This window comes from Toxoplasma gondii, chromosome IX (assembly GCF_000006565.2).
Source record: "Toxoplasma gondii ME49 chromosome IX, whole genome shotgun sequence".
Classification (NCBI taxonomy): Eukaryota; Apicomplexa; class Conoidasida; order Eucoccidiorida; family Sarcocystidae; genus Toxoplasma; species Toxoplasma gondii.
In genome coordinates this window covers 6,094,817-6,121,971 of record NC_031477.1, presented here as the reverse complement: position 1 = coordinate 6,121,971, position 27,155 = coordinate 6,094,817, and the positions used below count along the sequence as shown (strand labels likewise).

General features: G+C 56.1%; 4 protein-coding genes across 4 annotated transcripts; all 4 read right to left on the bottom strand.

Annotated features, from left to right (window-relative positions):
• Positions 1-6,374, bottom strand: TGME49_306480 (CAM kinase, CDPK family). Its single transcript, XM_002370369.2, has 5 exons — positions 3,279-6,374; positions 2,816-2,978; positions 1,603-2,100; positions 1,047-1,194; positions 1-394 (listed from the first exon to the last, which is right to left on the bottom strand). Exons 1-5 carry the CDS (start codon positions 6,332-6,334, stop codon positions 93-95), a joined length of 4,167 nt encoding a protein of 1,388 aa, XP_002370410.1. The 5' UTR covers positions 6,335-6,374; the 3' UTR covers positions 1-92.
• Positions 6,375-10,804: 4,430 nt separating this feature from the next.
• TGME49_306470 (isoprenylcysteine carboxyl methyltransferase (icmt) family protein) lies at positions 10,805-15,713 on the bottom strand. Its single transcript, XM_002370368.2, has 3 exons — positions 12,737-15,713; positions 12,102-12,258; positions 10,805-11,375 (listed from the first exon to the last, which is right to left on the bottom strand). The coding sequence occupies exons 1-3, from the start codon at positions 14,787-14,789 to the stop codon at positions 11,306-11,308; spliced, it is 2,280 nt and encodes a 759-aa protein (XP_002370409.1). The 5' UTR covers positions 14,790-15,713; the 3' UTR covers positions 10,805-11,305.
• An 830-nt stretch (positions 15,714-16,543) lies between these two features.
• Positions 16,544-24,748, bottom strand: TGME49_306460 (bromodomain-containing protein). The gene is made up of 6 exons (XM_018782487.1): positions 23,627-24,748; positions 22,463-22,936; positions 21,547-21,876; positions 20,578-20,728; positions 19,888-20,018; positions 16,544-19,286 (listed from the first exon to the last, which is right to left on the bottom strand). Exons 1-6 carry the CDS (start codon positions 24,171-24,173, stop codon positions 17,734-17,736), a joined length of 3,186 nt encoding a protein of 1,061 aa, XP_018636177.1. The 5' UTR covers positions 24,174-24,748; the 3' UTR covers positions 16,544-17,733.
• A 1,481-nt stretch (positions 24,749-26,229) lies between these two features.
• Positions 26,230-27,120, bottom strand: TGME49_306455 (hypothetical protein). The gene is made up of 3 exons (XM_018782486.1): positions 26,963-27,120; positions 26,702-26,801; positions 26,230-26,568 (listed from the first exon to the last, which is right to left on the bottom strand). Exon 3 carries the CDS (start codon positions 26,550-26,552, stop codon positions 26,298-26,300), a length of 255 nt encoding a protein of 84 aa, XP_018636176.1. The 5' UTR covers positions 26,553-26,568; positions 26,702-26,801; positions 26,963-27,120; the 3' UTR covers positions 26,230-26,297.
• Between the last annotated feature and the right edge of the window lie 35 nt (positions 27,121-27,155).

Genomic DNA, 27,155 nt, shown 5'->3' with positions numbered 1-27,155 from the left:
TAGAAAGTCATCGAGCCTGAAAACTTGCCAATCGAAGTCCAGGCCCGTCTTCCTCGAGCATCAACTTCCCAGCTCGACCCGCACCAGGCCTCTCAGAGGCAGGGGCCTCCCAGGACTTGCTGTGCATGCGCATGCAGACAGCACGAGGCAGAAGTGCAGGCGAAACTCGGGCTGGGCGTCGCCTGGACGGCCGCCGCCAGCGAGGCGAGACAGTGTGGATTGTCGAGGAAAAAAGACGGAAGGGCAGCAGGCGCCGCTCGCACCACCCACGGATGGTGCACTACATCCTCCACGCGGAGCCGGTGCTGGGGTCGTACCACCAGCAGCCGACGAATCAAGTCCTTCGCCTCCGAGGAGACACGCCACCACGCTCGCCCCGTCATGTGGTACTCGCCTGAAGCCAAAAAACAAGTCTCGAGTTCCTCTACAGTTGCGTTTCTTTCCACGTTCTGGACAACGACCACTGTGACGCAAAAGTGTATCTACCTTTGGAGGGATTCAAACACGGAGCGAGTGAAAAGAGCACTTTCACGACGGTTTGTTCAGCTACATGCAGGACGAAGAAAGAATGCGAGACGGATTCAAGGCGCATGGCTTAGGACAGGTACAAAGCGTCCACCGTCTCTCGACGAGTTCTTCACTCGTGTCCACGTCGACCGCTTTATTTATCCCCCGGGCAGAGAAACAAAGACGCTTCGCACCATGCAGAGAACTCTTCCCCACACAACACCACCGAAGCACTTGCGAGGGCCGCCTCGCGCCTGCTTATGCAACCCATCTCTGTGTCTCCAGGGCGCGTCATACACAGACGGTCTCCAGAGCTCTGGACTTCCACTTTGTCATGTGTCACGACACAGGCTCTGTATTCAGTTGTGACCTGACTGGCGCTGCACGTCTCGCGACTCCTGACTCTTCCGGAGACTCCGCAGCGAAAGGGTCTCTCGAGAAACCTAGGAACTAGGAACCCCACTTCCTGACGTAGGAGGAACTCGGAGGCGAGCTGCACCGATCTGGTTCGTGCTGCGGGCCCTGAAAGGCTTGCCTACCTCGTGTGATTTGCCGAGTGAGCTCTGCATGCGTCGGGCCGTTGAAAGGCGGAGCTGCGGCGAGCATCGTGAAAAGAACGACACCAAGACTCCATGCGTCGCTTGCGAAGCCGTCGTAGTAGTTCCCCATCAACACCTCGGGCGCCAGCTGAAACGGGAACACGAGAAACCAGCGTGAGTGCAAGTCAAAACGAACTTGGAGGAAGCCTTCTCCGGTACCCCGAAACGCGTCTGTCGTCGACTTCTTCCCTCCTAGAAGCAGTGCCGTTGCCAGCTTAGCGGTCTGGTGCACGCAGACCGGCGGCGTTTTCACAGTCTCGTGAAGATCCAGGAATACGCTCTCTACTGCGCGTTTAACGAACCCCCGTCCCTCCTCTCGCCCAAGCCTGAGGCCTCTCGCCATCCACACGAGAAAAGAAACGCCACGGAGACAAAAGGAGAAGCGCCTTTTCTCTTCTCGCCGTCCTCAGCGTTCGCGTTCCAAAAAATCGCAACACGGCCTCTGACGCAACCGTCTTTCCAGTGACCCGTTTCCTTCCACTTTTTCAGAACTCACATAGTGAACCGTTCCACACGCGGTGCCCAGGAGCTCGCCCTTCGCCGACGCACAGGCAGCCCCGAAATCCGTGAGCTTCACCGTGGCGTTCCAGAGCGGCGACTTGCGCGCACAGGCGCAGGGCTGCGGTTCGCCCCGCGGGCCTTCGAGGCTCCAGTCGCAGAGACAGTCCCCACACGCCGCGACCGCCTTGGGCTCCAAGCCGGGAGACCCGGGCCCGCGCCGTGGACCCGCGGGCAGGGCAGGGGGCAGCGCCGGCGAGCAGAAGGGCGTCGACTTCAGCGACGGACTCAGCTCGCCGCGGGGAGTGTCTCTCCAGTCGCCACACGCCTCGTGGCTCTTCAAGTGTCTCTCTAGCGAAGCGTGAGAGCCGCAGCAGGTACAGGCAAGATTGGGCGCCTCCTCGCGGGAACTCGGCAGCACAAATAAAATGTTTTCCGGCTTCAAGTCCCGGTGGACGATGTTGTGTTGGTGGCAGTGCATCACCGCGGCGAGGATCTGGAAAAAATCGACACCGCCCACGTGCAAACAAGCCCGCGATGTGAGAGTCACTGAACGCCAGTGCGACCCAGCCTCTTCGCTCCCTACAATGTACTTGTATACACATATACATATGCATATAAATATACATATATATACATATATATACATATATAAATATATATATATATATATAAATCCTTACGTAGTCAAGCTTGCGTTGAGCGGAGTGTCAGGCATCCACCTAGGACGTTTCGAATCTGCGTGGCAGACTTGGAAGGTTTTCGTCCTCAACATGCGACGGGAGACCGTGTGTCTGTTTTCTTATGAATCGTGTGTGACTGAATAACTCTGAATCTGGAAGTTTCCCACTGAACTCGCCAGCACTCAAACAGCAAGACCCCGCTGCAGCTGAACTTTGTGCTTCGTGGTTTCTCTCCACCAATCCGTACTGGCGGTTCGGAAGTCGTATATGCCCAAGAACGAACAGGACCTGTCTTGTGAAGACGCAGACTGACGAAAGAGTCAGCGGTCAGCGTGGACTGGACGGATTCTCATGTACAGGAGACGCCACGAGGGGAAGGTGGAAAGAAGTCAAGGACAAGCGCAGAGAAGCACAGCGCGTGTACTTTGAGCGTCTCCATCTCGCCTCGTATTTTTCAGAGATGTTTCGCCTTTGGTTCAGAGAACACACTAGAGTCAACTGTTGCGTCAGCTCTGATTCAAGGGATACCTGGAGAAAGATTTTCCGCGCGAGGTCCTCCTCCAGCGGGCCCTCCTCGACGATTTTATCCAGCAGGTTCGCGCGATCGCAGAGCTCCATCACCATGTACAGCGTGTCTCGGTCTTCATACACGTCGCGCATGCCCACGATGTTTCGATGAGCCGGAAGGCGCCTGCAACGAAAGGAGCGAAAGCGTTTTTCTCCAGTTTCTTCCAGACTCAGAAACCCACATCGCTCTCCACTTTCTCGCTGACGCAGTGCGACTGAAAATGCGACGAAGAACGCACTCCATGCAGCGCGACTTCGCAGCTGTGCCAGCCCTTCGCTTCTTGTCTTGTGTCTCAGCAGGCGGCCCCATTCAGGCCTCGAACCAACTTCCCCTGACACTTCCGCTCCCCTTCCCCATCCGTTCGTCACCATCCCGGCCGCCCTCTCTGCTTCTGCAGTCTCCACCTTCTTCTCCGCTCCTCACCTGTGCACCTCAACCTCTTGTCGGAAGTTCTGCTGGTCCACGTTTGCGCCGCGCAGCATGCGTTTGTCGATCATCTTCACTGCCGCGGGTCGTCGCGTTTCTCTCTCCTCCGCCAGGATGACTTTGCCAAGGCGCCCCTCGCCCAAGACGAGGTGCTTCCCCATCCGCGTCGGCCGTCTCCGCGCAGCCTGCCCCTCCACTTTCGCTCCTGCCTCAGCCCCAGGGAAAGTCTTTTCTGTCCTGAGACCCCCGGCAATCCCTCCCGTCGCCTCGAACCCACCCTGGAGGTCCTCTCGGGTGCATGTGTTGCCGCCGAACTCGTTGCTGCCGAACTCGGTGCCTCCCGCGATAGCGCTCTCCTGAGAACTTTGCTCAGACAGCGTCTCTGTGCACGCCTGGGTCGACATCTCCGTTGCTTCTCTCTCTGACAAGTCTCCACACTTCCTCTTCCTCTCCAGCAGCCACCGCGCCCTCTCCTTGTCTTCCTTGGCGCTCATAACCCCAGAAGGTTGTTCGCTGTGCTCCCGGGAGCCCGCGCCCTCCCCGTCTCCCGCGACAGCACTTTGCTCGCTGCTCTCGTCGAGCTCCAGACAAGAACTGGCGGTTCCAAAGAGAGCAGAAGAGGTGCAGAAAAGATCAAAATCCTCGTGGATGTTCCGCGCAAGGTCGGGATACTCCGTAAACAGCTTCTGCTCGCTGAGAGCCCTCTGGACAGCCAGTGCGGCGGCGTCTCTGGCTGCAGCCGCGGCGCGCGAGGCCGCCTCCATTGCTGCGGCCTTCGCGAGGGCCTCGCGGGCGGCCTTCTTTGCCTCCTCGGCTGCGCGTTGAATCGCCGCCGCTGCGAGCTCCACGCGTCGGTGCATGAGGTCCACGTCTGCAGGCTCTTCGCAGGCAGCGTTCGGGAGCAGCAGGAGCCCCGGCGCAGCCTTCCCGCGCTCGAGGGGCGCCAGCGGCAGGACAGGCTTTTGAAATTCTCGGAGACTCTCGGGCGAGGCACCAAGCGGCAGAAGACACGTTGGGCCCCTCCGCGGCGCGCCGCCAATCAGAGCCGCGGACTCGTCTGTCTCGAAGCTTGGACGCTGCACTCCTGGAGTCTGCGGGCGTGAAGCTGCTTCTCGGAGGTCGGAGGAACGTGAGGAGTCCTCTCGGTCGCGCTGCGGCTGGAAATGGTCGCCGTGAGCCTCAAGAGACGCAGTTCCGGAGAGGCGTCGCTGAGGACAGGCCGCGGGTTTGCATGCGACTTCGGACTCCACAGCCTTGCAGGCGTCGGGGCCGAGCGCCAGTCGCCCAGGGGTGGGGAGATCGAGGCCTGGCGGACTATGCGGACTCTGAGGACCGGCCGCGAGGGAGAGCAGACGGCTGTCCTCCCTGTCTCCAAGTTCGCTGATGAGCGCTGACTCCGCGCAGTCGTCCGCCGGTCGCCCCTGCTGCGTCAGGGCGTCCTTCTCGAGGGTGCAAGACCCCAGACGCGCCAGGGCGCCGAGGGGCACCACGAGCGGGGCTTTCCCCCGGCAGAGACAGTCTCCGTTTATGGGGCAGGGTGGGCCCTCGGTCGCGAGACCGGCTGTCGCCTCGCCTGTGGGGTCGTTCCCGAGTTCGTCCTGAGAGGAGAGACAGGGAGACCAGTCCACTGAGGGGAGACTCTGGGAGTCGGGGCGACCCGCGAGTGGACTGGCGGGATAGAAGCCCGCGGAACTCACAGAAAATTCGCTGTGTTGGCTGCCGAATTGAGGAGAAGGCGCGGCAGTGCTCGCGACGCTGCATGTGCACCTGAGGAGTGGCTGGCGCAGGTCCTGCTGCAGCTCCTTGCTCGCGGGCGTCGCCAGAAGGCCCGTGCTGGGAGAGCCCCATGGAGAAGGGGCGAAGAAGGAGGGCGACTTCTTCGCGACCCAGGAGCGCGAACGGTCCCCACTGGCAAACAGCGCAGGCGGCGAGGAGAAATTCTCAGACGAAGGTGAGAGGAGCGAGAGCGACAAACATGGGTCTCGCGAAAAAATCCGCTTCCGCGACGGCGGAGACTCACAGCACTGGAGACACGGCGAGAGAGAGCCCGCGGCTCCGCGGCAGGGACTCGGCGCCTGGTGGAGGAGAGACAACATGGGCGCCGGCAACAGCGTCTCGTCCTCGCCCCCGTGCGACGTCGTTTGCGAGAGGGATGGCGTTGGGGAGGACGCTCCGACGGCCTTCGCTGCAGCGACGCTCCCCACTTCCTCGTCCACGAGCTTGTTCTCCTGCTCAGCCTCTCCCGGCGAGACGCAGAGCTCCGGGCTCGACACGCATCCAGCCTCCTCCCGGGGGCAGGGCAGAGCGCCGTCGCGCCCGAGAGCTGCGTCTAGGAAGTACCACTGCGAGCCGCTCGGATCCGAGGGGTCCCGACGCCCTGGCAGCGCAGTGAGGTGAGAGAGTTTGGAGTCGGAGAGGTCGGGGACAGTCTCGACGTTCTGAGGGAGTGCATGCGCCTCTCCGGAGAGAAAGCTCGTCCGATTCCGCTTGCCCCGCAACAGAGAAGGCGGGCATCGCGGCGACGCCCAGAGACTCCCACCCTCCTCCGGAGACAGAGCGGGAGAGCTCAGACGGGATTGTGCGCGGGAAGTTGAGGCGCTGAGGCTCTGAGGCTGTGACGCGCCCAGAACCGGAGACGAGGAGACACTCGGGGACAGCAGACTCGCGCTCTTCTTGCACAGAAGGTCCGAAACGTCCTCCGCTGGGCGCTTGAAGCTGCTCCAGCTCGGCCGGCGCTGCGGGACGGCGCGGTCGCGCGGCGATTCCCCGCGAGGAGTCTGCATACCCGAGAGAGCCGCGAAGGGCTCCGCGGGGGGCCCGCCGTCGCTCTCTACCTCGAGACTCTTGGGCGCGAGAAAGGCAGACGAGAGCGGCAGGTGGAGTCGGTCGGAGATCTGAACTTCGACGAGCGCTCCACCTTCCAGCTGGTCTGGTCGGAGCCGCTTCGCGACGGGGAAGCAGCTGCAGGGGGCAGTCAAGGGAGAGTCCGAGCGGAGACTGTCGGCCTCGCACGACGGGGGTTCCCGCGTCTCAGCGTGGGGAAGCGGCGCCATGTCAAAAGGGGGTCCGGGCGAGAGCAGGCGCGGCACCGGGTGTAGTGAGAGTTGATGGAAGAAGGGCGCAGTGAGCTTTGAACATTCCGCGGGAAAAAAAACACGAGAAACGCGTGCATGGAGAGCGCCGCAGGGTCGAAGACAGACACTGAAGAAGCATGCTTCCGCGAAAGGTGCTCGAGGAGATACGCCGACAGGAGAGAGGCGGTCGCGAGAGACGACGCCTCTCCGCGGTATGCGAACCTACACCTCGTGTGGCAGGGGATCCCGTTCTTTTCCGGGCGCGCGGCCGCGAAGAAAAGAATAAAAATCGAGCGGTGGAATCCGAAACTGCAGCAGAGACTCTCGGAGACACCGAAAACTATACACATTCTGACATGGTTCACACACAAACATCGATCAGGTCGAGCACACACAGTGCTCTGTTTCTCGATTCAAAAGAACGGGCGGCCTCTTACCAACTGCCGGGGCCCCCGCCCGGCGACACAAGGAGTCGCGGAAACCCCATGTTTCGCTAGGCCTCTGTGGTCGAAAAAAAGAACTGTCGCGTGAAAGGTCAAGCGCGAAGTCAATGTGGGCTGTACAGACAGCCGGGTTTTCCAGTGCACATGGGGGGCATCCCCCTAAAAGTCGCGGCTCCAGGCACTCGGGTCCTCTGGCTGCGCTGTCTCGAGCGACTCTGTCAAACAGAGACTCCGGAGGGAGTCGGAGAAAGAGGCAAGTGCACACAGGCAATTGCTGCGGCGGGGATGCTGGGACGGTCGAGAGATCAGCTGCTGTGCCTTTCCCCAGAGTGGCTGCGCTGCCACGCTTCAAATGCGCTTTCGAGAAGCAAAAAAGACCTATATTTTCTGTCGGGAACCACCGACGAATGCTCGACGCGAATCCTCGCGTCCGTCACGCAAAAGCCCGCGTCCCCGCGTGTGTGCAGCTGCTTCCCGCGGGCGGGCATGGACGGGCGGGTCGAGGGCGTTCAGTCAACGACGCATCTCAGCACCTTCCGACAGTTCCAGGGAATGTTGCGACCCTTTGCGTCCGCAGGGCAAATCCAGAAATTCGTGAAGCCAGTCGGAACTCACCCGCGCTGCGGCGGCAGGCGCAGGCGGCGGGCGAGAGAGTGTGGACCTATGAGGGAACGGGGACGCACAGGTCCAGCACCCAGACCAGAAGGCGAGGGGCCGTTTGTCGAAGGAGAAATGTCAACAGTTTATCGGCGGTTTGCCAAGACTCTGTCGACAGGGCCTTGGCAGTTCGTCCTCTCCTCGTGCGCACCAAGCAGACTTTTCGGGGCGCATCCACCTGCAGAACTCCTGTTTCGGCCGTCGCCCGGCGTGGAGGACTCTCTCGTGTGTCAAGACACCGAGGCCGGAGGGGGGAGAGAGCGCGTGGCGTTTAGCGGCAAAACGGCGCCGGCGAAAATTCAAAAGAGTGAAACGGTAGAAAACCAGGCCCCACAGATTCCTTCTCGCATGCAACCTGTCCATAGAAAAGCATGGAATCAGCCCCCGCGAAAAATATGCTCGGGGTGCGCGGCCGGGAAACAGGAGGCAGAGGCGGGAGAGTGCACTGCGCCGAATTCTCCCCCAAAGTGACAAGACGCCTGCAAAGGAACTTCGTAGCGAGCTAGTGCCGTCGCCGTCTAACGGAGACTCGAGGAAGCTCAAACGGCCCAGACTGAAAAAAAACGAAATCTAAGCGCGAAAACGCCACGGATTTCCAGCCAGTTCTCTCCGGAACCGCAGGCGCGATTCTGGCGCGCGGGTGCCCTCTTCGGGTGCAGACCATCTGCTAAACTTTCGCCCGCCTTGGTGTTCGCACGAGAAACCGAGTTGGGGGGCAAAGGCGTCGCCTTCGGGGGCGGGAAGAAGCCTCCTTTAGAAGCAAAAGCCGGCTGCTAGACACCTCGTGCGTCGCTGCGTTGAATTCTACAGGACCTAAAAACGGTCGCTGGTGGACAAAGTTGATTTTCCGAGTCGTTCGTTGACGTCGAGCACACGCAAGTGCCTGGATTTCTGACGACCTGAAGTTTCTCTCCGTGTGTGTCCTCCCTCTCTGGGAGCGCTCTCGGAGATTGGAGCCGTGACTTTCCGATTCCCCACTCGTCCGCAGAGACTCATACAAAGCGCCTGGACAGGCGACTGATTCTTCTTCGAGTACAGAGTAAAAACAGACACTGTGTGGCGTCCCGTGCGAGGCCATCGCCAGAGTCCAGAAGGGATTCGGCTGCGGGCAAACCCTTGCGGACCAGAAGATACGCTGCGTAGACCGCTGGAGAAAAACAACTTCATTTTTCGAGTCCTTTGCTTCGTCGCCTCGCGTGAAAATTCGAGAGACGCGGGCAGACAGCGCGAGAGACGGGTTTTCTGCTGTAACCGATCGCTGCGGTCTCCACAGTGGAACTGATCACGCCTCCCCAGTCCAATCCGAGCAGGGTCGTGATCTCCGTGAACGCGATTGCACAGTAGAGAGTATCCTCGATAGTGGCTATAAGCACTCAAGAAGAGTTCTGGAGCCTGGAGTGCCGAGCTTGTCTGGCGAACCTATGAGTTCGTCCGCTTGAGCGTTGCAGATTCTCGAGTTCGTGATTTGTACAGAACCCGTCCGGGGAAAGGAACGGTCATTCTCGCTTATTCGATGCCGCTACGCAGCCCGATGCAGGAAGGACGCTGACAGCACACAAAATGCCACCGAACTCGCTTCTTGCACACAAATCCATTAGAGAATTCTCATAAAAATGCACCCAACCGTGTTAAGAATGCTAACTGTACTCTACCCACAACTGGATTGCGTAACACAACATAAAAACGTTGAATTTGAAGATCCTGCGGCACTCCGGGCACTCCACATCGAGTATATTTTCTCTAGGCGTGACACGCGGATGCTTTCTCTCGCATTGTTAACGTTGAAAGAAACCGACTAATCTCAAACACTGAATCTGTAGGTGGTGGAATGTGCTACGGGTCCTGGTTAAATACTTGTTTGTCAGTTGGATTCTAACGCGTCTGTTACTTGTTTACTGCAACCCACACAAGTTGCAGGTCCCTGCAGCTGCAGAAATCAGCACCACTGCGAACCCGTAGTTGAAAATGCCGGAATGACACGTGGCGCGATTGTATAACTTTTCAATGCCAAGGTACATCATCAAAGTTTTCCAGGCCCACGTCCAATCTCAGATCTACACTGTGTGCGGCTGAAGAATGGAAAGCGATCCACGTTACACTCTTTCTCGAAATTATCCTGCTTCGCAAGGTACGTAGGGGATAACAGGTCACGCGATATACTGGTGCTCCAGGCCTCGGACTGAGTCCGGCCAGAACTTTTTCATGGGGAAACGCTCATTGAGTGTGAAAGGTGCGCTTTTCTGTTCGCGACTTTCGCTGCAGAAGTGTCCGGGGTGACGATGGGCTGCAAGCATTCACTGCTTTCCCCGACTCGGGCTTGCGTTCATCGTTTCGGCGGTCTCGAAAAATAACCGAGAATCCGGGTTCCTCGGAAGTTTCTGCCGCTTTTTTTTGCCGTTGCCTTCCGCCGATTCCTTCAGTTAGGTTTGCTCCCCCGATATCTGCCACCGCGACTTCCAACGTCCTTGCTTCTCCACTTTGTACAACGATACATCAGTTACTGAGAAAACCGACCCAAACGAGGAGTCCACAAACCCGTGGTGTTTACTCCCCCAAAGGCGGTTTACCGAGACGGACGACCTTTTTCTTGTTTCTGTGGAGGTGCGGGCGTCAGTGCTCAAGGCAGAGCACTGGAGCGCGTTGACCGGGGACTGTGTCAAGCCGTTGACAATCGGACTGAACTGCTTTCAGGCACATGCAGCGGAAACAGATAACTGCAGCTCGCATCCGCAACACCTTTTCGTGAAAAAGCAGTCTTCATGCACATCGCCTTGCTGACTATTTCTACGAAATGGACTCCCTGCTCCGCGCCACTCAAAAAAACAGTCACTGGCTGTCTTCACGAATCGTTGTCACCGCGGACCGTGACTCGCAAACTACGTCCCGATAGCCGCTCCCCAGCTTTTTCATCGAAGTTACTGACATCAGCCCACGATATCCGACCTATTTATATCTATCTATATGTATACGCACGTACGCATATATGTATATATATATATATATATATATATGGGCTCCGTATCCAGCGGCTCGCTACAGACGACAGTGGAGGCTTTTTTGTATTAGATGACATTCGCTTTTTGTAGACCACTAGACATGAATCTTGGAAGTATTGATAGCTTTTGGAAAGTATTCACGTAAACTTGCGATGGGATCCGACCTTTTGACAGGCCGGTTGTCGTCGTGAATCAATTTCGCAACGTTAGGAAGTCACTGATGCGGAAAGTCTAAAAGCGCGAAGGCAGACCTCCTCTTTGACTTGGACAGACGTGAAGTCGTCACGCGCTGTGTAGAAGGTTGTTTTTTTTTTCGGGCGCCGAAAATCCATCGAAACCGTGGTGAGCAGCTGCGGGGGTGGCATCGTTGCACGCTGGAGATCCGGCAGTTCGGGCGTTTCGTTGAAAAAACAGTTGCGGTTACCCAGAGAAAACAAAGGGTTGTGGAGCTATCACGCCAGAAGCTACTCACGGAAATCCCCTTTTGTGGGATCACACACTGCGGTGGCGAGGAACTGCGCATATCGCGACAACGCCCCGACACTGTCGACTCTCTCTCACTTTTCTCCAACAAGCTAACCTCCCTGACGACACCCTTTTACGCGTCCTCGTCGTTCGCAACTGTTCGCACTTCTGTCGCACGTTCTTAGCGTTTCAGCTTCCAAAAAACGTTACAGGCAGTTTTCTACCTTAGACCCTCACAGCTAAAGAAGCCTGCCCACGGAAGACTTCCCCCACTGGGAGACCGAAGAAAAGCTTCGTTTGCGCTTCATCTGTGAACGCATTTTGTTGCGTCTCTTTCGCGCGATGTATTTCTCGACCACAGCTGCAGGCTTAACTCCTGCCTCCACAACTCAATCGTATACAGTCCCTGGGGTTTTCTTCACTTGCACTCGCCGAACAGCGGCTTGAAGAAGGGGAATCCTGAAAAGCGAAGCGAACACACGGAGAAAAAGACAGGCTCTGTGAGCACAGGCAAGTCGCGGAGCCGAGAGTCTGAAATGCGACGGGACCTTCGATCGTTTCCTTCATCGCATCCAAAACGGCCTGTGGCTTGTCGCCCTCAAAACTCAACAGACTTCCGCTGTACGTACACTTGAAACGATTCCAGCTTTTCACCCTTCACAGTCCGGTGTGTCTCAAGCAGAAAGCACGTCAGAGCTCAACACGTCTAATGCGCCTTTCTTTGCTGGACACCGTGTAGGTTGTTGGCTTGCTCTCCATCTGAATTCGTTTTGGAAATCCGGCCTCCACTTCCAGTGACCTGTGTGCTCCACATCCTTGCAATCACACTCGGCCGCTGGACCTTCTGTGTTCTTTTCCTCTTGTCCTGTTTCCTGCCCTCAGACGCACGACAAACTGCGGGTTTCCCGGCTTTCAGCGAAGTTCCCGAAAGAGCCGTGATCGAATCGATAATCAACATGAAAGTCGCCAGGCATGCAGTACCAAGGAGTCAGCACCTGAAGCTCCACTCCGTCACTGCGCTTGTAAACCGGCGATCGCAGGTTCGTGAACACCACCTTTCTCTGGGGAGCGTAGACTGAGAGCGTCTCTGTTCACCTGCCCCGCCCCCCCGTTCCTCGCTTTCACTGACTTAAACCCTCCCTTTCTTTTCCAGACTTTCAACTTTCTCGAGACTTGCGCGCGTACCCGAGCCGCGGCGTAGCTGCGCGGTACGCGCAGTACGTTCCGGGGAACATCGTCTCCAGGAGTTGTTCTTCGTACAGAATTCTGTCGCGGAAAAAGACGAAGGAGACAGCCGCGAACAGCAGCATACACACCACGTTGCCAATCGCGACCTGGGAACCTGGAAAGAGACAGACACAAGAGAAGGAAACTGCGGTATTCGCACACTCTCCGCGGCAGAAACAGAAACGCAGAAAACTCTACCGACACGAGACCGACCGACGGCATCCACAGGGCTGTGGCGCGCGCGTTCTCGAAAAAATGTATCTTCAAAAGACACAAAGACCCCCGCCGCCGCAGAGATCTTCAGGAGCAAGCGTGTGGACTCCGTGAAGGCAGCAGAGAAACGCGGGTTGCGGTGTCTGTACAGCCCGACACATGCGATGAGCCAGGCGCTGCTGGGCCTCTTCGAGAGGCGTTCCGACGCGGAGCAAGGCTGTCTCGGCACCCGAATCCAAGAAAGCGTTCCACACTTTGTTCTTCCCTCCGCTTAGACAACTCCTTCCCCGACAGCCAACGACGCGGAAACAATGGACGAAACGGACCCCACATGCAACAAAAGACAACATCTCTCTTCCGGTCTCCACGCAGGGGCGTACCGACGGCCCAGTAGAACCAGCCAGTGTACGCCGGGTGTCGGTACACTCCGTAGACGCCGCGAGTCACCAAGGCGTGGGACGGACGGCGCGTCGTGGCAATTTGGTGAGTAAAATTTCGACCGGCTGTTGCGAAGGCGCAGAGGCGGAGCAGCAGGCCACCGCATGCAAGAAGCAGCCCAAGCAGCGAAAGCAGAGAAGCGAGAGAGTCCACCACACCGGCCCCGCCTAACCTTCCCCGTTCCGCACCGGCGAGAACTCCTGCAGTCTCGCGGAGACAGCTGCTCTCTACATTGGACCCCTCCAAGAATGGAGAAGGCATGGACGCGAGTGAGAGAGAAGAACGAGGAGACGGAGAAGACATGGAAGAGAAGAAAGAGGAGGAAGAGAAGGAAGAGAAGGAAGAGAGAGACGAAGAGAGGGAGGAGTCCGAAAAAGACGATAGAGAGGCAGGCGGGGAACCACTCCAAGTCTGCGAATGGCTTGCTCTCGTCCGCGTTTCGCCTGCTTGTTCAGAATCTCCGATCCAAGCGAGACATCTGCGAAGGAGAAGCGAGGCTGACGCGAGAGTGTCTCGAAGGAGATTGACAGGCGTCTCCTCTACTGGACCGGCTTCGGGTTCACGTCCACCCCGGAGCAGAGAAGCGCGGAGCCGGAGCTCCGCCACGGAGAGGACCAAGGCGAGTGTGTAGGCGCATGTGTTGTTGAGGAGAAAGCTGTCGACGGAGAGAGATTGAGGGTGGTAGAAAAAAACGAAGAAGAACTCTGTGAGGTGATGGAGACTCACCAAGAAGAGGAAGAGGCCCTCAACCTGGACCCACAGAGGCCCGCAGCCGAACACAGTTTTCGCGCCGAAAAACGCAAAAATCCACCCCAAACCAAAGAGTATCGACCCCTGTACATACACCTCTTCGACAGCCACCACGCCCCCACAGACGCTCACAGCCGACTTCTTCCCTTCTCTCGCTTCCGCTTCTTCCCCTCCGGAGATCCCGTCACCTCTCTCACAGCCGCCATCTTCCTCTTCGACTTCTTCTTCGACTTCTTCGGCCTCTTCCTCTTCTACACCGCCGCCTTTCTGTGCTTGTTCCGACTGTCCACGTGCTTTCTTTTTTCCGGATGCTCCGCCATTCTTCTGGTCAGGAGGAGACTCGAGTTTCCTCTTCTCCTTCGCAGTGGCGGCGCCTCTCCCTTGAAAATGGAGAGGCCGGAGAGGTCCTGCGTTCGGGTCTTCTTCTTCTCCTTCTTCTCCTTTGTCGAAGAAGAGAGAGAGAGCTCTGGAAGCGACAGGAGACAGTTCTCTCTTTTTGGAGAGATCGAGACCAGCCTCCGAAACGGGTGCCGCCGCGTTCCTGGGAAGCAAGGCAGCTGCAAGGAAAAACGCCCAGGAAAGATTCAGCGGACAAAACGACGAGGCAGAAAATTGTCCCTCTCCTGAACCTGAAAGAATACGCAGGAAAGAAACGATCCACGAGAGCAACGAAGAAGGAGGGGAGGAAGAAGAGGAAGAAGAGGAGGAAGGAGAAGAGGAAGAAGAGGGTGAATCCGCCTCACGAGATTCGTTTGCAGCAGCCTCGACAGGAGTGCGAGAGGTCCAGCGGCTAGAGTGAGGGCGCCGTGGTATCCGAGCGGCGGGAGAAGAGTTCACGTTTGCGTGTTCTTTCTCTCCTCGTCGGCTCTCTTCTGTCTCGAAGTCTGCAGCGCGGTAAATGTGCGAGAGGAGAGAGGCAGGCACTGTATGGAAGGCGGCCGTCCACGGGAGACCGTGCGAGAAGAGAGAAGAGAAGAAGAGAGAGGAGAGCAGCGGATGGGCGGAGACAAGAGAGGAGACGACGCGCTCGCTGGAAGCGGCAGCAGAGAGACCTGCATTCTGGGTCGCCCAGTGCACACCGAGGAGACAGCCGAGGAGGAAGCAGAGCAGCAGAGCGACCGACGAGGCCCGGTACGGACGCGACGAGGACAGCCTGGAGACAGGAGACTTCCTGCCGGCGCGAGACGAGAGGCTGTCCAGAGAGGACGTCTCTTCTCTCCAGGAAGAGGGAGAGGCCGACGCCATCGGAGATGAAAGGAACTGCTACCGCCCTCGTCGCCGTCTGCCTTCGCCGCCGGAAAAGAGACACACGCAGTGGCAGAAACTGAAACAACGGAGACGCGAAGAAGAAACAAGACCGGAGAAACCGCGCGAGAGGAGAAGAGGCAAACGAACCGCGGGACTCCAGCTCCGTGTCTCCTCAAGTTCACGCAGCCGCTTGGCCACACACACACCACAAGAAAGGAAAGAAGACGAAGAGGAAGCAGGAGATGCAAGGAAAGGGTAAACGAAGAAGAGAAAGGAAAGAAGACGCAGAGGTGAAGAAGACACTTTCTCGGGTCTCATCCATCTCCAGTCCGCGGCCAAGTTGTCGAGGCAGACATCGGATGAGGAGCGACGAAGGATGTGCAGGCGGATGAGGTGTACGTACACCTGAGAAAGAGGCAGCCGCGAGGCCGCATGAAGAGATACTCGATGAAAAAAGAAAAGCAGGTGAAAAAGGCAAAGGAGGGAGAAGAGAGGACACTGGAAAGGAAGAGGCTTCCGGTAGGAAGGGAAGCACTCACTGATGTCTCAGCCTTCGCTTTGGTGTGCGACTCACCATTTCAACGAATATCGGAGAAAGATCGAGAACTCTTGAAAGAAGCATCACCGTCATTTAAGTCGCGCGCAAAGATCGTTCCTTGGTGTCGAGGGACGGACGAGAACCTTTTCGCGGTGTGCCACACACAGACATATCTCATCTTGGGAGACGCATCACTTCCTAGATTCGCCGCCTCCTTTTCTTATCCGAGACAGAAGAAGGAAGTGGACTCCGAAGAGGAACTACCTCGGACAGACGCTCTCCTTTGTTCCCTGATCGCTATTTCTTTCAAAGAAAAAGCGCGCGCTGCTTGACTCCGTCGCGAGGTGTGTACGTTCGAGACAAGAGGAAAAAGTCGGGGAAAGACACCATTCTCCAGAAAACGAGGAAAGACACGAGAAAACAGGACAAGACGACTTCGTTGATCGAAAAAAGAAAAGACAAGAGAAACAACGGCGCGCGCGGCGGGGTTTCGCTCTCTTTTCCGACTCCTGCGAAAGGCGATTCTCACGAGTGTGCATGCGAGAGAGTCTCTGCCGCAGTCTTTTTTCATACGTCTCTCTCGAGGCTGCGTCGCGAACGACATCTTTTTGAGACTTGGCTCTGCCGCAGGGACGTACGACGACCTGCGTTAGCGAAGGTTTCTTCCAAGATTCTTCGTGATTTCTCGAACCTCACCACCTCTGCAACTTATTCCCTGCAAATCCGCTCCTCAACTGCTTCGAAAGGCTGACTTCGGACCTTCACAGTTCTTTCAACGGGGAGGCAGACAGTGAACTTCGGTTCCTGACTTCTTTCTCTGTCGATTTGGAGACTGGGAACGAAGCCTTCCGCGTTTTGAAAGAAGGACGACATTGCAGGCGCTGTCGAAGAAGAAATCTACAGCCTGAGCCAGGCAGACTTCTCCACGAAACAGGGAGCCCGTTCTCTTCTAAACTCGTTTTTCGAGTCCGATGAAGCCTACAGTTTGCTGGGACTCTCTGTTACCGATATTCCGGTGTATTTCACGATTGCTGCTCTTCCAGAGAACATACTGGACTGCTTTCAGGAGCAGTGGTGTCCGTTCTTGACCAAGAAAGACCCTTCAGGGCCGGAGAAAAGAGCCTAAGCGCTAGAGAGTCGAAAGGAAGACCTTCCGAGAGAGACACAAGATCAGACGTTGTGTCTAGACATTGTAGTCAAATCGACACGAAGTCCCGAGAGAGTTAAAGGCCGCCTCCTAGGCACCGTAGTAGAGGGGAAATGCAGGTTTTACGAATTCAGGCATGCACGCGAAGGGCAAAACAGAGAACAAACATCCGCGAAAAAGACTTCTTCTCAATGAAAGCCTCTGCTGTCCAAAGAGTGAGGACGAGCCCCCAAGCTCAAAATATTCCCTTTAACCACCCATCCCCACAACAGAAAAAAAACGAGCTTACCTGATTTATTCAGCATGGTGTCTCGCTCTAAAGTCTTTGTTCTGTGATATACAAGTTCTAATTTATATACACATCTATATGCTTTTCATATTCCCACTTATAAGGCGACCGACGCCTTTCATATCCTCACTTATATAAGCCGATTGAAGCTTGGCATATGCTCACGAAAAATCTCTGAGGAATCGTTTTCAGTTTACTGTCCTTCCCGGCAGACTCAGACCCCACAAGGGCCTACACTGTCTCTTGTTTTAGCACGCACCAAGAGGCTCGCAAAAAAGTCAGTTATCCATTCGAGCCGCCCCCTTTTTATCGCGTTTAGGATTTTCGACCTGAGGCAAAAGACTTCTGTTCTTCACACGCATCGCTCCAATTTTTTTCTTTTCTCCACTCGCATGATAGCATTTCTTGGTTCTCTCTGCTCTCTGTCTCTCCTCCCCCTTCCTGCTGTCTCCTCTCGTCTTGTTTCGACGAGATGGTCCCTGAAACCCTGGAGGTTCGGCGACCAGAGACTCTGGAGTGCACGCAGACTCTGGCAGAGCCGCTTCCCTCTCTAAACACGCGAACATCTTCTGTCGTCTCTTCCGCCGCTCTGGGGAGACAGCAGAGACCGTGCAAACGGAACCTCCTTTCTCCCTGAAGATGCCAAGAAGAACATCCATTCTGGATTTCTCTCTCTCTCGGCGCATGTTGATATCTTCTCTCCAGGGTCTGAACAGAGGACCATTGAAACGAAGACGGGGAGGAGACACACAGAGTTTTCGCTGAAACTGAGGATCTTCTCGACATACGGGAAACGAATCGAACACGAACTTGAGAGTTCTTCACTCATAGCTTGAATGCTCTGACTCTAACTTCCTCGGATTTTCCATCGTTCTTCTTCCTCAAATAAAACGCTGCCGTTTTCGCCGCATGCCCTGAAAGCGGAACTAAGAAGAAAGGAAGGAACGGACTGAGAAAAAGAGAGAAACTACGCAGAAGGAAGAGAAGAGGGAGGATACGCGGGCTGCGCATAGGCGGAAGAGGGGGAAGGGGAGGCCGAGGGAACAGGCAAGGAAAGAGAAGAAGTGGAGGCAGGTGGAGGCCCCCGAAACGATCCAGATAGCAGATGCGAAGAAACGGAATGAGGCTGCGCCGCGCGAACTTGACTGGAATGAGGAGAGACAGGATGAGCTTGAGGCGAATGAAGAGTAGAGTGGACTAGATGAGGATGAGGAGCAGACTTTGCAGAAACATGCGAAGAGGCAGGAAGCACCTGTGCGAGAGAATCAGAACGAGTGGAGAGCCCTGAAGGCGGGGAGGCTCGGGGAGGCGCGACTGGCGGCTGAGCAGCGAGCGAAGCGAAGTGAGAGGCGTTTGGAGACAGAGCATGCGAGACTGGAGGATGTGACTTTTCGCGAGGATGTGCAGAAGCCGCTGAGGCGAAGCCGAGAGGTCGCTGCACACCCGCCGCGGAAGGTGCGTTTCCCACGGGTCCCCCTCCGACAGAGATGCCCCCACCAGAGTTAGAACCTGTCTCCTGCGAAGGGCCCTGGGGCTTGGCAGGCAGCAGCTGAGGGCGCACAGTTGCCCTTTCAGGATCTGTGGGGTTTCCAGCTCGCTGTGCATGCAGTCCTGACGGAGCCCCTGGGTTCTCTAGGTAAGTCTGTTTTCTGTCCGCAGGCGCAGGCGCCTCGCGAGAGCCTTCTCTCGGTCCTTGCCCGCGAGGCAAAGAGACTTCCGGAGTTCCTGGAGCGCGGCACTGGAGAGTCGGTGCCAACGCGCATCTGCGTTCCAGAGGGACGAGACGCTGTGAGGTGTTGACAACTTGCTGAATCAATCCGTCAAAGTGTCTCCTCACAGCAGCCTGCAGCAGCTGCGCCTCCTCGCGCGACCCCGCACCCGGCTTCGGAATCGACCCAGCGCCCGCGGCCGGCGCCAAAGTGTCTGCGCCCTCCGGCTCCACGCGCCGGTGGAGGGCCTCGAGATCTCCACGGCTCTCGCCCAGAGGCTCTCCTGCTGAGAGCTTCCTGCCGCCTTCCTCTCGACCTGGAAAAACCTGCGGCGAAGAAGTTCCGGCCTCCGCCTCGCCGCGCGCCACGGTCGTCTGACCTGCGAAACTCCGCGAGGCCGTTCCGTCGCCCTCGCTGCCAGCGAGAAGCAGCGCGGGCGCAGAAGAAAACTGGAGACCTCCAGAGATATCCGCGGCGCGGGAGGCGAGGGACAGTTTCGACAGCGCCGCGAAGCGAGAAGCGACACTTGCGTGAGCGGCGCAGCGCGCGAGGAGACCCCCTGGGGGCTTCGGCTTTGGGTGTCTCTGGGGATTTCTCCGATGCAGCTGCTTCTGAACGAGGCCCTGCAGACAGGAGAGATCGAGAGAGGGCGCCTTCGACTCCGGAGAGGGAGACGGCGACGCGAGCGAAGCAGGCGGCTGTGCCCCCAAGGTCGCCGCCGCCTGAACATGACCCTCGCCGACCCCCAGAAGGTAGTTGTGGTCCACAGACAGCTTCGAGTTATATTCTGGGAAGTCCGCAGTGTCGACGCCTGGAAAGAACAAGACGGCAGCGAACCGAGGACTGAAATGCACACCCGGACGAGACAGAGACCCGTACTTCGCTCTACCATTAAGAGAGAGACAGGAAATCAGGCCCTCATGGAAGCCATTTTTGTTAGAAGAGATTGACAGAGAGGTAAGCCGAAGGACTTGGCAAAAGGACGAGTCGAAGAAAATAGAAGTTGTTCAAGGACAGAAAGACCGTGGAGAGAACGAGAGACGGAAAAAGAGAGTGATGCCGCGTTTTTTGAGAAAACTGAGTTCTGGGAACACGAAAAAAAACAACGCAAGACACACGGATCTTTCGCAGGTTCGATCCAGTGCCCAGCTACACCATGTTGAGCGATACGTCGGCGAGAGAGTGCGAAAATACGACGACCGGAGACACGTTGAAGCTGCAGTAAAACAGTGAAGAAAACTCTCTTTTCTCCTCAGAGGAAAAGCGAGAAGGACTGGAGAGGAGGGTCGGGAGGGCGAAGGAGATGAAGCGACATCGAAAGAAGCAGAAGAGCGACAGCGGGATGTCGAAGTTCTGGAGAGCGAGGCGTTTTCTATAAGTTTACTTCGCAAACTTTCCTCTGAAAAACTCACCGAAAATCCGCAAGTCGTTCAGCGGCGCCCAAAGGGCCTCGTGCTGTGCATACTTCTGCAGTTCTCGCGTCGTGTCGGGGAAAACTTTTTCCAGACGCGCCAGAGTCTCTTCCCCCAAGAACGCCTGAATGCTGCGAACCGCACACAGGGAGCGCAGGTTTCCTGAATAAGAGCCGAACCCAAAGGGCCGAATCGCCGCAAAGCCCCCAAGGGAGATTCAAAGTCTGGGGCAGAAGAAGCGGGAGAGATCAAATCAGCGCGGGAGTCATCGGCGAGTTAGGTTTGGGTGTACAGACACCCGACGCGAGACACGGCAGCCTCGATGTTGATGTGTATACACTTCGCGCTTCTTGGCCTCGCCAGGTCGAGAGAGTGGGAACTCCAGGAAGGAAGACGCGGCCCGCCAAAAAAGGGAAAGACGAAAGAGAATCCAGTGTCGAGCAGCAGTCTCCTTGTGTCACTGAATCGTGGGCGCGAGTGACACTGACGCTGAGGAAAGAGCATGTCTCTACACCCGGTAATCAAGAGGAATCTCGTAGTGCCCGGAGTCTCTGGCTTTTTAGCAAAGACGCGGACAGAGCAGCTGACAGATCGCATTCACGGAGAGGAGAGGAAACGAAGGAGGCGACGAAACGCGAAACAGTCTTTTGTTCGGTTGACGGTTCCATGCGAATCTGAAAGAGTTCTCACCTTTTGTGGTAAAGAGGCTGCTGAGTTTTCTGAGGAAGCGACAGAGGCGACGAAGATCCTACATACTCCACCGGGCCTAGCGTTTGAGTCCAGGCCAGCGACGGGGGACACAGCAGGTGAGGCACCACGAGGGGAGCCCAGAAAAAAGGATCTGAAAAACAGGAGCCCACAAGAGAGGATCTGAGAAAACCGAACGTAGAAACGCCTCTATCATGATCAGAATGCAGCGCCCTTCGCAGACAGAACAACTGTTTTCACCACTCTTCACCCTCATTTCTTTGTTGCAGGGGCTCTCAAGCATCCTCCACGATTGTTTTCGCCTTTCTTCTCTCTCCACATGCCTCTTCTTGTTTTCGCCTTTTCGAGCTGGTGTGCTGGTCCACGGTCGCGCTGCAGCTTCTCACTTTTTAAAAAATGTATAAAATTCACAGGAAATACCATGGAAGACTTCCGGATTTCAGAATGATTCACAGAAAATAATAGGAGCTATAGTGCATTCTAGAGAAAGTAGAAGTGAAGCGAAAAACACTTGCGTGGACAAGACGAGCACCTTCGTCACGGTACGCGCCAGACGCATGCTCCGCCAACGGCGCAGTCGACCCTCAAAGAGAAAAATGTTACACATTAAACAATATAGGATAGGACCCGTCACTGCGCGGTAACGTCTACGTTCTGCACGACGGCAAAAAATGCATTTGAAGCGCATGCATGCACTCATAGCGCACACACTGACACTTTCGTGAAAACACAAGGAGCACAAACGCGTATAGAGGCACCCCCGAACTCCCCTTTCTTTTCTTGCTTTCCGCGGGCCTCATCTTTACTAGGTGTGGAGAGCGTGGAGCGCCGCAGAAACTCAGTTGTGTCCGAGGGTACGTCGACATCCGAGAAAGACCGCAACTGGAGTACGGAGATGAATGAAACTAAACCGGGGCACTGTTTCGGGTGTCTCCTCGCCTTGCGTCGCACCTTTCTGTCTCGCTTCAAATCCGAAAACGGACGAGCTGCGTCGGGCCTCCGCCGCCACTTCCGTGCTCGCAGGTCCTGCTGATTCCTTGAGTGTCTCCTTCGCCTTCGCCTCTTTGGCGAGTCCTGCGTCTGTGGCGTCCGCAGGGCCTTCCGCCCGCGAGCTGTCTCCAGGCGCTTCGCCCGCCTGTTCTCGGCTGTCGAGACACTGCAGCGCCTCCAGCTTCGCCGCAGCAGTCGGATCCGCCGCCATGCGGAGAAGCAGAAACAATTCTTCGCGCCTGTCGCGCGGGGAACCGAGACCCGCGCCGAGGACCTGCTTGCCGGCTGTGTCTAAAAACGCAACAACCGAGAGAGACACTACACCGTTGCCTGTGCGGTGTCATGTTTCCCCGTCCACATGCTTTCGACAGAGGACAAGGTATCCGTTTCTCGACTCGAGTCGCCGAGCGGCGAACCTTCTGCTTCACGAAGGCAAGGGCTTGACTCCTGTCTGCTCCGGACTCTTCTGGAGTGTAGTCCACCCTTTGAACAACTTAAAACGAGAGTTACAGGAGCTCTTTACTCCGCCACCCCAGCTCTTGTGCGGCAAAGGTGCTGGGGCTTTGGAAATGAGGAACATCAACCTATCTCTCCTCGAAACGAAATGTCACTCCTCCTTCGCTACATGATTCGCCAAACACTTCCGCCCCCACAGTCGACGCAATGCAGATGCTACGTAAACAGACGCTGAAGAAGCTTGTTTCAACGAGACTGGTCAGTAGCCCAACTTCACTCCTAAATACCTTTCAGCTCAAACATTGGAAAGTCCAGTAGAGTCGCACGTTCGAAACTGACGCCCCTCCCCTCTAAGTTGCTCCTCGACAGAACACGCATGCAATTCACCTCGTCTCCCTCCTCACCTCCTTGCCCACCTTACCTGATCGTTGTACACAGCCCGCGGCCCCCAAAGTTCTCCCGGCCTTGCTCGAGGCCCCCACGATCTTGCTGCCTCCATCGCCGGCGAGAGTGTCTCCGCATACGCCGGCCTTGCCTGGGGCTCCGGGCCCCCCCGGCGCGCCCGCGGTCGCAGAGCCCACGTCGCTGGCGGCGTGGGGCGTGGAGGAGTCGCCAGGCACGCGGGCCGCGCTCTGGGCGAGGGTCGCCGGATCCAGGAAACCTCTCCCGCTGAGAGAGCTCCCAGAAGAACTCGCGGGCTTGAGGGCAGCGACGACCGCCTCGTCTGCAGAGTCTGCTGCGGCGGCGGCGGCGAATTTGACTTTTACACGTTCTCGAAGTTTGTGCCAGCAAGTTTCCACGAGAGCCGCTACTCGACAGTACGGCGTGTCGGGGTGGTTGTACAGCCGACAGTTGCTGATGATGAGTTCGACGTCTGCATTGAATGCGTCCAGAGCTGCAAAGCAGAGAGCCAAGGAGAGAAGGAAACGGAGAAAGAAAATGAGGAGGGGAGGAAGGCATGGAGACCGACGGGGAAGGAGAGAAAGAAGAAAAAGACGGAAGACAAAAGTGAGGAAAGGACGCGTGATGAACGAGAGACAGAGAACACAGACTGATCCACCAGGCCCACCACATGAATGAGGGGAGAATACGGGAGGGAAAAGGGTAAAAGGGAGAGCGAAACAGGAAGAGGGTCGACACCACACAGGCAGAGAAATGCGCCTTGGTGGACGAAAGACGAATCTCAGAGAACGTGCCGGGTGTCTATACACCCACGGGAGCCGCGGCTAGCTGGACACGCCCGAGAGTCTTTGCGGCGAGAGATCCCAGGCGGTTCTCGTAGCTATAGATTCAAATACAACAGAGTTAACGCGCTGTTCTTGTTTGCGCGGCAAAGCTCTGGTCTTCAGGTAGATAAACCAAGCGTGAAGGAGTGATATCCAGGTCGACTATGCTCGTTTGACTAAGCGTGAAACTCCCCCTTCTCAATGTGCACTACAAAGTCTTGCGTATCAGCCCTTATCTGACTGGCGCTGCACTCGTCCACCTGCATGCTTCCGTGTGCGCTGGGTTCCCCCCTTCCCCTGCAGAAAGAGCAAAGACAGAGAACGAGAAGACGTGAATTCCCCGTCCCCCTCACACTTACTTTTGTAGGCTCTGTCGCGAATTTTCTGTTTCATTTTATCGAAGAACATGGGCTCCTTAATGACGACGTAGTAGTCGGGGACGAGGGTTTTATCGACTGCTGCTGCGAAGATTTGTTTCTTGTCTTTCTTCTGGAGGCGGTTCAAGGCGTCCGTCAGCACCTGGCCCACCCGGTAGGGTGTACATACACCCGAAGCGGAGTCCGACTGCGAGGGCTGCAGCGCGCCGCTGTGTTGAAGGAAAGCCGCCGTCGCGGCTCGCGTGGATCTTGTCGCGGGTACGTTGTTTTGAGCTGCAGAGCGCCGGCTCTTCGTCGGGAGAGTCAGCGCAGAAGCTGCGTTGCCAGACCCCGGCGGAGGGCGCTTGCGTGATCCGAGAGAGACAGGAGAGCACACTCCCGGTCTCAGTCTCAAGGTCGAGCGATGCCCGCCGGCGCGCAGATGACCCCCAGAGTTCAGCGGCGCTGGAGACGAAAACGTGTAGCCGGCAGTGCTTCCTGGAGGCGGGAAGAGGGGAATACTCGGGGGCGCGCTCATCGTGGTGTACATACACCGGAGAGGCGTGCCGAAAGCAGGGTTCAAGGCACTGGGCGCGAAGCGAACGCATGCGTCTACAAGAAGCCTGGGCGTTTCATGGCGCGGTTCGGCTGCAAGTGCGGGCTGTTTGGGCGAAAAAGGCGAAGGCAAAGAAGAAAACGTCGGGACAGTCGTTCAGCGAAAGGAAAGGGGATCAGAAAGACGCTGGTCTCTGTAGAAAACCACCTCTGCATGCGAGAGCCGCTCTGGGGTGCCCAGGCACCGACAACGCATTCGCCGGCTTCGTCGAGTTTCCACGAGTCCCTCAACTCCGCAGGAAAACGCATTTGCCCTTGTGTGAGGACTTGCCTCCGTGGATAACGAAGCGGAACTTGCGAAATTGACGCAGACAACAGCTGAAATCTGCGACGAAGGAAAGAACGTGAACAGACTCGAACGCACGGCGGACTCCAAACAGCCTCTGCAGGGGCTGGAGAGAGAAACGCCAACGGGCTGAAGACGAATTTCGAGAACGCGAGGCTTCGAAGGATGAAAAATCGAGACGCAAACGCCTCGGGAGTGGAGGGAGAAACGAACAAGAAAAGGCAGGACACACCGCGCAACGTTAGAACTGGAAAAAGAAGCACTGAGCAAGACGTGCATGCAACGACGCGCATGGGGGTGATCCTGCTGTTCTGCGTCGGAAACACACATCTAGATACGATTTCCTGAGTAAAAAGTTTCGCGATCCAGATCAGATATCGACCGGAAAATGCGAGATGTCCAGACACGTAACACAGCTAAACGTTGCGGAGTTCTCCTCTCCAGTTGACTTGCCAAATGAGGTGTTTTTCGCAGCGCTGCAGGTTAACCAGTGCTTTCTCTACATAAACGTGGGAAGTTTCCGACGTGAGCCGTCTCGTCAAAACCATACCGTTGCAATCGATGATCTTTTCAGTTCACATTGGTGCAACGCACTTCGAATAAACAGAAACCCCGTAGTACCTTGGATACGCTGAATTTGAATCCCGCTGTTTCGGCGTGAACACAACAAAGTTCTGCATGACTTCTGGCACTCTAGTACCTATATTGTGCTGAACGTGACTCCAACTATTACGAGGATATGACAACCCAGTAAAATAGTTTGCGCATGGTTCTGCTAGACTCAAGTTCTATCAAATGTTTTCTGACTTTCTGTAGAGCTGTAACCGGACTTCGCGTGGATGTCAGCAAGATCTGGGGTTAAAAGCTGCCGAAAACGAAAGAGCACTCTTCTCTACAGAGTTCAGCTGGCATCTGCGCCGTCGTTGGCAAGCACTTCCAAAACTGCCGTTCCTGCTGAAAAGAATGTGTCGTGATGGTCGACACCAAGCAAGACTGAAGAACCACTCTCGCGAACTTTCCTTGGCATCTGTGCAAATGATCAGTCCAAGGGGGATCACTGACTGGCGTTTCACCGTGAGAAACGGACGCAGTAGGGAAAACAGTTTTGTGGAGCCTCTTTGCGACGTTTTTAAACCAAGCGGTGCACCAGCAAAGGCATTCATCCTCGAATCAAAAGCGAACATGTAGTAATTCGCCTCTAGCTCCCCTGACTAGTGGACTGGAGTACCTGCACTTTTTCGTGCGAACTCAAAAAGCGTTTCCTAGTGTGGTGTCGGGAGACGGGCGCAAGAAAATCAGGGACTTCGTTGCCGAGCAGAAAGCTGCTTTCCGCCCTTTAACAGTACGGGAAAAAAGGAGAGCTGAAGTGCTTTGATTTGAGTTACGAAAATCTGAGCGCCGACCACTACGAGAAAATCTCTGTCCACGAACCGACTGAGTCTCGAGTGAGAGCTGTGACCTCTATGTCTTCAAAACGCGTAACTTAGTTTGACTGAAACGTGTCCTAGATCTCCAGAAATATCAGCAGAAAAGGGTTCAGGGAAACCCAAGGAGTTCGTCCTGACGACGAACGAAAAAGGCTCAGCGATTTGCACTGTTTTTTTCGTTAGAGTAACTCAGTCTGTTATTCAAAGTGAAAACAGATGCAGCCTTCCGGCGCAGCACACTTTCGCTCGCACAGGAAAGTTATCTGCATTCGAGTCGCCTCTCCCTGAACTCACATCTACACGGTAGCATTCCGCTGGAACGCACACAGATCCGCGAGACAAATACTCACTCCTCAAAAACCCTGTCAACAGGTGTACGCCCGTCACCAGTTTCTTCGAAGTAGTCACGCTTCTTCTTTTTCTGCTTCTTCTTCTCCTTCTTTTCTTCCTTGTTGTCCTTCTCTCCTTTCTGTCCGTCCTTCTTTTTCTTTCGGCCAAAAATTCTCACTGCTTCAGCCACCTGGACAGAGCCGTCCTCACTGGAGAAGAGAGAGAGCGCCAGAAAACTGAGAACTAACAGCACTAAGCGTCCGAGTTTCATTGTGACGAACGTCAGTCTGGGAAATCAAACAGTGAAGTCCGTGTCGACGCGCGTCAAAACTGGAGTTATGTTGCTTTTGTCTGCAAACTTGGAGCGGAGAGAGAGGTCACAACCGCATTGCTCGGTTCTTTCCACGCAGTCTAGCTCACCGAAGGGGATGATCGACTTCTCAGCTCGCTGACTACGAACTGTTCCGCGCGTTTTTCCGGGAGAAGGCCGGTTGTCTCCGCAAAAAGAAATTTCGAGGCACTAAAGACGAGAACGAAAAAAGACACACACGCGTTGCTCTTCCACGCGAGGTTTACACCAGTGAAAGCCGTCAACTCTTTGCACGACAGTGTCTTGTCGCCGCGAAGTGGCTAGAAGCAAGTTTCCACTATCAGATAAAATCCGAGAAGAATCTGCTCTACCTGGGGAAAAAAGACATCGAGGAAACGTGGAGGAAGTAGCCGTTCTGTTTCAGTCGTTGAAGATTTGTAGCAAAGTTATTCACTCGCCTTGTCAGCTCTTTCGTCTTGTAACCGCTTGTACCGTTGCTTCAGCGAGGCTTTCAACTTCAGGCGTGTCTGAAGATGACGACGGAGGATGCTCGACGCATCTTGT